This window comes from Gymnodraco acuticeps, unplaced genomic scaffold (genome assembly GCF_902827175.1).
Source record: "Gymnodraco acuticeps unplaced genomic scaffold, fGymAcu1.1, whole genome shotgun sequence".
NCBI lineage: Eukaryota > Metazoa > Chordata > Actinopteri > Perciformes > Bathydraconidae > Gymnodraco > Gymnodraco acuticeps.
Window position 1 is genome coordinate 2,076,987 of NW_022990014.1, and position 10,130 is coordinate 2,087,116.

Genomic DNA, 10,130 nt, shown 5'->3' on the forward strand with positions numbered 1-10,130 from the left:
CAACGGCCCTCTGCTGTCGCAAGTTGTGCCGGCAGCAGCCCTCTCTTGATGCATTACTCATTCATTGCTCATTATCATCCCACTCTCATTTCATCCAGGGTCCCCTGCTTGGATATCTGATGGAGACGGTTGTGTGGGGGCGGGGTAGTGGCTACTATAAAGCTGGTGTATGCTGTGATTGGCTGGTGGGATCCATTTAATCTGCTGTGACTACTACAGGGTCCGCCCCCTGCACTCCTCCCCCTCGCTCTGCCCGCCCTAACGGCATCCCTACACAATAGTGTGCTGTCTCTGTTCCAGGGAGAATATCAGCTCTGCACAGGGAGGAGAGGATTAGCGCACACTACTCAGCTCATCTGCATACATGTAGAGAACACATGAGCGCCCAGAGCTGCACTTCTTTTGTATAAAACCTGGCACTCCCACCACAGAGGCTCCACTTCACCCACTGTCACTGCTGTGAGAGGATTTATTAAGGACCACAGTTTTCATCCTTCTGGACTCTTTTTTGATTTTTCTTCAGTGTTTTCTCACAATTCAAATGTGCATTTTGTTGTCTTTCTAATTGGGAAAATGCAACTATCATTATTTGAGTTGCTCTGAGCATCACACAGTTTTCCCCACCTTTTTTGGGACTTTTCCATTGGGGTTGTTCCTTCATCTGGTTTGGGAGACTGCAGCAGCGAAATGCCATCCAGAGAGTCGTACGAGGTTCACAAGGAAGAGAAGTCCCTGGTGCAAAAGGCCAAGCGAGAGGCCAATCAGGAGGATATTCTGGCCGCAGCTCTGGGAATGAGGATGGGGCCACAGAAACCTCCAGCCACTTTCTGGCAGCCACTTAAACTATTCGCCTATTCACAGCTCACCTCACTGGTTCGCAGAGCAACACTGAAGGAGAACGAGAGGACGCCCAAATCTGAGAAAGTCCACAACTTCAAGGTGAGACTTAGAGACCTCTTGTCTGCTGTCGCTACTCCAAAACATTGGTTTAATGTCATCATGTGTGGCCAGAGGGCTTCTCATGCTTCCCTTGTGGGAGATGGGAGGAGGAGAGGGGAGTGCTTCGGAGTGGGAGAGAGGGGATGAAAAACAGGGCTGTTTGGGTCTGTCCAGTGAGCCTTTATCAAAAGGAAATCTGTTGGGTGGTCTGTGGACCGCTGCTGTTATATTTGAGCACCAGATGGAGAGATTAGGCCGATGGAGAGGGGAAACAGAGGAGGAGTGTTTCCCTATTTGGCTCAGGCTCTTGCTTTGGCTGGTTAATGGGATGGAGAGCAGCAGGTGAAACATTAGCTTCCAGGCTTTCAAACTGCTGATGCTTACCGATCTATTTCTGCTGCTTTGTTTGCTAGGATTGCTGAATGTTGCGTTTCAGCATCTTCGCTTAGCAGATAGTTCATGTGTTCAAAGCCCCCAACTAAAGGATGATGTGCAATTTGATTGACTTTATAATAAAGAGAGTGTAAACAACATCTGGTCGCTTAAACAAGTTTGCAATTATCAAATGAAAGAGCTTTACTCCTGCCTTTATCAGACATTACATTCATTTACATTATGTATGTGGATGTGTTTAAAGAAAGACATGATAATGTATGTATCAGAGACCAAGTTAAGCTAACTAGAAAAATATATAAACAGCACATATTGATGAGATACATGTCAAATCATAGTTCTGTAAACATGAAAAGAAACATCAGAAGAAACGACTTTCTTTATATTTCAACACAACGATCTAACTGCACTTTGATAAGCGAGTCAGAAGCTAGCATTTCTTTACCAAAAGGGCTTGTTTGTGTGCGGTGTCTGCTGTTGACGTAATGTGAGGAGAACTGGGAGCTATGGTTTGTTTTCGCTCCCAGAGGCCTCCCTGATTGGTTGTCACAGGCAGGGTGGCCTCCTACTGTTTCCATAGCAAGTTTCCCTGACATCTCGCACCTTCACTCTGGAGAAGTGTCAAATCCTACTGTGCCGTGATGGCTAATCCTCCCCTCCTCGGTGTCACCCACCTAGCCAGTGTTGTCAGTTTGAGGGTTTGTTTGAACAACAATCCTCCTCTGCCTCATTGAAGGTGGCAGCACCTACAGGTCTTCTGGGCCAACTAAGGAACAGGATGTCGTGTCAATGGAGCAAATGGCAAACGCAGCTCCCCGCTGTCTTCTCATTTCACTTCATCACTAATACCTGTCACTGTCCTCCTCTCTGTTGTAGGTCCATACCTTCCGAGGGCCTCACTGGTGTGAACACTGCGCCAGCTTCATGTGGGGACTGATTGCTCAGGGGGTCAAATGTGCAGGTACATGTTGTTCTCAGCCTACATCAATACTGTATTCAAGCCAACTGTACATGGTGTACAAAGCACTTCTGTATATAGGTTACTTGGCTTTTAGTGCATACAGATCTGGATTATCGAGTCTTAATAGTAAATCCCAACAGTAGTTCATGTATAGGGGATTGTATAATAGACTGAAATGAGAGCTCTATATTGTTGTTCATAATGATGTAACATGCACTTTACACCATGTTAAAACCTTATTTTGACCTACTTTTCCACACTGGCTTTGTGAATGGAACAACCAGATCAAACAAGCAGTTTTAGGACTATTTAGAAAATCTAAAAGAAGCTTTATTCTTTTTGGAAATAATGATTACTTTTTCAAGCTGAGGGTTTGGGTTGCTGTTGACATTTTGTGCTCATTATTGCCATAACAAAGGCGATCTGTGTTTCCACTTCCATGATTTTGCAGAACATTTGCTGCATTATAACCTAAACACGCAACAATAGGCTCAATGCAGCAGCTGACAGAAATAATAAAGCTCAGTTTGTTGCATGTTGTCATTATGTGCTCCACAGTATGAGCATATTAGACATAGATGTTACATTCAAACAGTATTTCTGAGAAGTAAATGGAGCTGTTATATTTTCCGTTTTGCTTGTCAAACACTGTAATGTGATTTCAGTTTCACTTATGTGTTGTTGGAATTTGCTTCACATCCTAGAATAGTGCTAAAATATAGCCTGATGTGTGCCTTTGATGTTTTATTGATGATACAAAGTATGTCACACAGATCTGTGGGAGCTCTTGCTTTAATTATTGATGTCTTGATTGTGAACGCTGACAACAATAAAAAAAGGCACTTATGTTTTCAGCCAACCTTTAAAAACTCTCATGTTGCCATTCCTTCAGTCTCCGCCACAGCTACCAGAATCTAGGGCAGCGAAGTCTCACATGAGGCTCACATTTGCATACCAAAAAAATGTCCTCCCACCCCCTTTTCTTTTTGAATGTGTGAACCGGTTTTGGCCGTGTGCCAGAAAGCCAGCCTCTGCTTGTGCTTGTTGTGCCACATTTCCTCATCAGAGTACGCCCCCCAGCCTCCTCCCATCATGCCCATGAAGGAAAACAAAGCTGGCATGTCTCTTTAATGAGGAGCAGGGCTCGGAGCGTGGGGAAAGATCTCTGTTTCCACACACATTAAAATGCAGAGGCTTCAACCAAAGAGCTAGGTCAAGCAGCTCAACCTCTATTTCACTTGAATACTTGGTTAAAAAGAAATCCAAACCATCTAACAAATACAAGTGGTGCTTTTTGTGTCTCAGATAGAGACCGTTATTTGTCTCTGCTGGTCGACATGTTGATAATGTGATGATTAGAAATTTGCATCCAGCCACCGTTAAACATCTTCAGAGCCCTTTAGACAAAACAGAGCTGCAGCCTCCTCCATAGCAACAGAGACAGAGCTGACGGTGCAGTAAAGCAGAAACCTCTGTCTCCTGGCTCCCTCGGGTCCCTTCCTCACTCTGACCCTCCCCACCTGGGACCCAGGGCCGTCAATGTGCTCACATGGACAACAAGAGCCCAGCAGACTTGTGTCTGATGACAGGCCGTCCTCTATTATACTGCCTGTCTCATATCCTTAAGAGAATCATCTCTTAAAGTAATTACATTTCTGCATCAATGCATATAAATGCAGGCTGCTTGAATTTCTCCAGGGACCCATATTAATCTCAATATTGTCTGCGGTACTCCAGTAGCATAGATTCTTGTCTTTTATTTAAAAATGTAAAAAGTAGCGATTCTTCTGAGGGATCAAAATGTGTGTTTTTAATCTTTTGGAATCAAAAAGCAGACAGCATTTGTAAAAAAAAACCTTTCGGAACTTGGAGCCGGCTCAAAAGATCTGAGAGCTTGAAGAGCTGCCCCATTTTAGTCTGGGAAACTAGGTCTAGAGTAGCCCGCAGCGCCTCAATTGCTGCTTCCGAAGCCATTGTGTGTGAGCTTGGATTTGGAGAAGAATAGAGCACACAGCAGCAGCGCTGGCTATCCCTCCTCCAGGCCACAGCGTTCTCAGTGTTCCTCTAATTCCCACCATGCATCTCTGTTACAAAGCAGAGCAGTAGACTCTCTCTGCTCCTGCTCTCTACGGGAGCCTCTGTACCCGACAAGGTGAATCCTGCCCTCAAACAGCTGAGCCCCAGGCCCTATCTGCTGGGAAGACAAAACGCAATGTGGGATACTTACTGACATAATGACTAATATGCCATTTAAAAACCCAGTGTGGTGCAACCAATGTAGGAAAAGATATAGGAGGACGAAAGGAGGAAAAAAACATTTCCACACATTTAATATCATCAAATCAATTTGCCTGCTGTTCAAATTACTAAATGCTTTTATACAAATAGGAACAAAATGTGCACAGAAATATTTCATAGATTAATGCCCTGTCTCGTGGTTAATCATAGTTTTATTTTACGTTTTTTTAATGAACCAATAGCCCTTTAGAGGTGACTTTGGATCGTCCAGTGCTCAAGGTGACTTCAATGCCGTGTGTGGTGGAGAGAAAAGAGCTCTCCAGTGGTATTGTGACATTTAAGGGGCAAACATTGATCGAGGGAATTAACTCCCTTCTGCAAGCCAAAACAAACATAAAACCAGCCAACCAAATCCAAATTAAGCTGATGTTTAAGGTACATTTGCATAATTATTCTCAGTTTACAGATCAAATAAACTGACCTATAAGAATTAATTTACCTTTAAACCTCAACATTATTACACTCTTCCATTATGACTATTTTTAAGATGCACAAATGAACATGAACTAAACATGCTGATGTCTCTCTCTGCAGATTGTGGTTTGAACGTCCACAAACAATGTTCTCCTCTGGTGCCCAACGACTGCAAGCCGGACCTCAGACACATCCGTAAAGTTTACAGCTGTGACCTCACGACCCTGGTGCAAGCTCACAACACAGCGCGACCCATGGTGGTGGACATGTGCATACGAGAGATCGAGTCAAGAGGTCAGTTCAGGACATCCGTCTTTGTGTGTGTTCACCACATCAGAATATACTCTAAGGCTATTTCTCACAAGATGTAGAAATGATAAATAAGCAATAATTGTCCGAGTGGAGGCTTTCTAATGAAGGATTATTGCAGGCATGCTGCTAACAAACAAATAGAGACTGTACTCATTTAAGTCACTACTGCATACTTAATTATTACATTCAAAAGCAGCTGAATTTATATCATTAATACATCACATTACATTCATGATTCATGTGGAATGTATCCTCTGAAATATCGTTCAATTAAAGATTTACTTTAGAAAAATCATTAAAAAAACGTCAGCTTCACAAATGTATTATGAGTTATTGGACAGTATTTTTTTGTTTTCTGACATTTTAGATCCAGCAATTATCAGTTTCATCTCAGGGACTTTGATTTTGGAGACTTACTATATATGTAAAAACTTAAATAGAAAATGGAACAATTTGATCAGTCTTTATGTGGAAATGTTGATTTTCAGATAGATGGTTTTGTCAGTGCTGTTACTGTTTCAAAGCTATAAATAATGATCAGCTAAAGCATTTAAATGACAATATTTAATATTCAGTAGGTAATCAATTAAATAAGATTTTAAACTTCTGCATGTTTTTGATGAACTATTCAGAATCGAACCTATTCAGCTAATGTCCAGTAAATCTTAAGGGATTTTAAACTCTTCCTCTTTACTGTGGATGCTTTCCTCTACTTTTATACTAAGTGATTTACATTACTTTAAGTCTGCTTACATTTCTAACAGAGTTAATGTGTTTGTGCGGGGGGGATGACTGAGTGATGAGTGTGCTGGTAATTGAGAACATGTAATGAGGAATACATTACTTTGTTTCCTGCTGCCTTATTTGATTGTGTTTCAGTTAAATCATTCAACTATGTAGGAAACTCATTGCTCCCTCATTGTCTTCCCACTAATATATGTCTGTAGCTAAGTTTGATTTATGTCTTTATTATTTTGCCCACTGATGCAAAAAACAATTTGCATCTGCCCGTGTTGTTCTATTGTGTGACATTGTGGACATTTTATCCTTAATTTCCTATGCATATTTAAGGGTGTTAAATGGCATTTCCTAAATTACCCAAGGCAATAATGTGCTGGCGAATTTTTCTACATTACTCATGACAGCCATGACAATGTCTGTGAAAGGTTTTTGTTTTGTTTTTAATCATTATTGTATATTTCTCTCAAGGATTGAAGTCTGAAGGCCTTTACAGAATATCTGGATTCAGTGATTCATTAGAAGAGGTCAAGATGGCTTTTGACAAAGGTACGTGTTGCTTTATAGATTCCTGTCAGCTCATACCATGATGATTGACATTGCATGCCTTCATTTGTGTACATATGACACACATAGCATTTCAGATTCACGAGAAAGTGACACATTTGTGGAGGATTACTGTCCATCTGGGAGTGCAAATCCTATCCTGACCATCTCACACAGCTTTTCACAGTGTGGACAGACAGGGGGGGGACCTCAGGGGATACAAACCATGGATGTTCTTTCACTGCTTTAAACATAGCTCTTAAAAAAGAGAACTCTTGCGCTGTGTTGGGATTCAGTACTAGACTTAGTGAGAATGAGCCTGTCTTTGCCCAGTGCAGTGTGAATTTTAACTGTAAGAAAAACCCTCCAGCACTGGGCTAAAGTCTCCTTCAGATCCGCATGTGGGAAATCATCCATGACAGAGTGTCATTCCAGCTCACAGCGCTGTGATGTTCAGTCTGCCAGCACAAGTAGGCCATGGCCTGCTCTGGAAAGCATGCATAACTGAGGGAAAGTCAGAATAAAACAGGCCAGGCGGATGATAGCAGCGACTTCACAAAATACAGAGCGAGGGGAAGTGTTTTTATCCACCCACAGTAACACAATCTCTTTATTCCTCAATTCACACGGTGATGTGAAGGTGTCGATTGTCAGCTATTCTTGCAGTGTGAAAACTATTTTTGTCTTGTCTCCCTTATTCCATCACATATCCTCACAGATGGCGAGAAGACAGACATCTCAGTGAATGCCTATGAAGACATCAATATCATCACGGGTGCACTCAAACTTTACCTCAGGGATTTGCCCGATCCCATCATCTCATACGACGCTTACCCCAGGTTCATCGAAGCTGCAAGTAAGTCACAAGACAAATTAGTCAGAAACACACCTGAGTGCTGCAATAAAGGGGACAAAGAGTCAGTATTCAGCTGTATGTTGTTTGCTAGTAACATGGAATCAAAGTAATTAATCCTCTTTTATTTAGCAGAAAATGCAATACATTGGCCATAAGGTGGGTAAAACAACAGAAACACTTGTGATGAAATCAAATGTAATAACCTTCAATACAATTAGATTTATGTTACAACTGAGCATTATTCTGGCTGTAGTTTGTAGGGTTGTTGTGTTATACTGCGTTGGCCAGGCACATGCATTGGTCATTTTGCTCAGTTGCAGCTAGTACACAGCTTGTTGACTTCCCAGAATCAACCAATGACTTTCCAAACTCAACACTGAATTCAAGTCCTGAATACGTAATTCAACTCTAGTTGTGCCCGTCATTTCCTCAACCACAACAGTCGAGAACACATTTGCAATATTAAAATGCATTAGCCATTTCATGCAGCCTCAGACTTCCTCTCAGAGACTAATGGCTTTTATTACCCAACAGGAAATAACTACATTGATTCCTGTTTGTGTCCTCTGTGGTCAGAGAGTGTATTCTGGCCTCTCTGACAACACCCTGCTTTCTGTTTCTGCTCAGAGCTCACAGACCCAGAGAAGAAGCTGGAAGCTTTCCGTGAAGCCATCGCTTTGCTGCCACCATCACACAGTGACACTCTGAAGTACCTAATGGCGCACTTAAAAAGGTTAGCAATGCGGCTCAGCAAGAGCGAAGGGGCTGTGTGAAAATTAATATGCGGGAGGGGTTTCATGGAAGGGGGACGATGCATTATTTTCATTTGGATGATAGGAGACTGGTTCTTGTATATTATATTTCATTATAGTATAGTGGTATAGTTTATTATTGTTTTAATTGGAATACACTATGTCAAATTCTTTGCACCCTTTTTAGTGGTTGATAGCTAATAAACTGAACTAGTCAAAAGTTGGCTAAGTCATTACTTTCAGATATTGTGGGCCTTGTTTTATCAACAAAAAAAAACATAATGTTCATTCCACCTCCCCACCAAAGTCATTTTCATACAGTCCCGACACATTTGTATTTCCAGTATCAGTTTGTGTTTCTAACTTTGAAACTTTAATGTTTTTAGGGTGGCCCAGAATGAGCAATTCAACCTAATGAATGCAGAGAACCTCGCCATCATTTTCGGACCCACCCTCATGCGTGTACCTAACCTTGACGCCATGACAGCACTCAATGACATCCGCTACCAGAGACAGGTGGTGGAGCTGCTCATTAAAAAGGAAGATGTGCTCTTCTGAAAATGGATCAGGACTTTTATAGAACAGCTATCTAAACATTATTCTGTGTAAAGACTTGAATGACTGTTTGTATTACATTGATTGATACATTTTTTTTAAATGCCCTGCGTATGGACTAATGTTGACCTAACATCTGTCCTTCCCTGTTTCGGGGTTGGAAGATGAACTTAACACTTGCACGTACTCTATGTCTCCCCATTTTTGTCGGGGGATTTTCAGAAGCTGACAGGCCGGCATGCATGGTGCAAGGTCTTTGTTGCTTTGTAGTCGTAACCCAGCATGTGTTAAGATCGTGTAGCGCTGTGATTTTGCTTTTGTCTGGTCTGTAGTAGTTATAGCCCACATTCTCAGCTCCCTTTTGTTAAACATTGTATAGCTGGATTTAAAAATAAGCTACTGATATTTCCGGGTTAATTTCTATGATGCTGTATTTTTGTATCTCCTCAACTGTTTTAATGAGTAGTTGAATGAGCCTTTCCTGTTGATGTGTAGACACTGGTGCATTAGCCTGACCTGAACATTTCTATTGTGTTAAAAACAGCATTATTTGTGAATTTAATTTTGTATTGTAATGTTTTTGTACACAAATTGTGCATGATCACTTTAATTTATTAAACCTTACTCTGAGAAATGAAGAGCTTAATGAGTCTGACTTGCCATAATAAAGATCTGAAAGGGAAAAAAATGTATACCTACGTTGATACGGCTAACTTATTAGCAAACTGCTTTTTTCTATTTATAGATTCTGCAGACAAGGCAACATTATCGTTCACTTAAAGTTTTTCTTTCTGGCATAATATCTCTATCTTTAACCTGTAAATTATCCACCATACTCACCAGCTAGTTGCCAACTGCATCTCAATTGGCCTGTTTTCCAAAACACCTCAATACACAGAGCAACATAACAAAAATACTCTGACCTACAAAAGCAGTAAGGCGCCTTGTCTTCCTATCTGAGTGCAGCAGATAATAAAAGGGAAAGCAAAAATTAAAGGGAAGGACAAACACATTTTGTTGATTTTTATGTAGGCAATATATATAAAAAACATAATTACAGCAACAGTATCCTTAAAAAGACTTTACATATAATGTTGTTTCAAATATTATATATAAATAGTGAAGAACTTACTTTGTGGCTGCAAGATTACCCTGACAGGAAGGACTGACAGTTCTTCATTCTGCACATTCAGGATGACAGGTTCTGCCTAAAAGCCACATGTCATGTGACTTTTGAAAAAGCCCCCTAACAACACATCAGTCACACTGATTCACTTTGAGATTAAAACCAAACACGCAACACCTAAGGCAACACCAGTCGTGCACTCGAGAGACTGTTAATTACTGGATATATGTGCAAACAATG

General features: G+C 41.2%; 1 protein-coding gene across 1 annotated transcript; it reads left to right on the top strand.

The window, feature by feature from the left end:
- The first annotated feature begins 279 nt into the window (after positions 1-279).
- Positions 280-9,402, top strand: chn1 (chimerin 1). Its single transcript, XM_034213451.1, has 7 exons — positions 280-939; positions 2,209-2,293; positions 5,126-5,299; positions 6,527-6,604; positions 7,320-7,457; positions 8,085-8,190; positions 8,596-9,402. Exons 1-7 carry the CDS (start codon positions 688-690, stop codon positions 8,765-8,767), a joined length of 1,005 nt encoding a protein of 334 aa, XP_034069342.1. The 5' UTR covers positions 280-687; the 3' UTR covers positions 8,768-9,402.
- Positions 9,403-10,130: the final 728 nt, after the last annotated feature.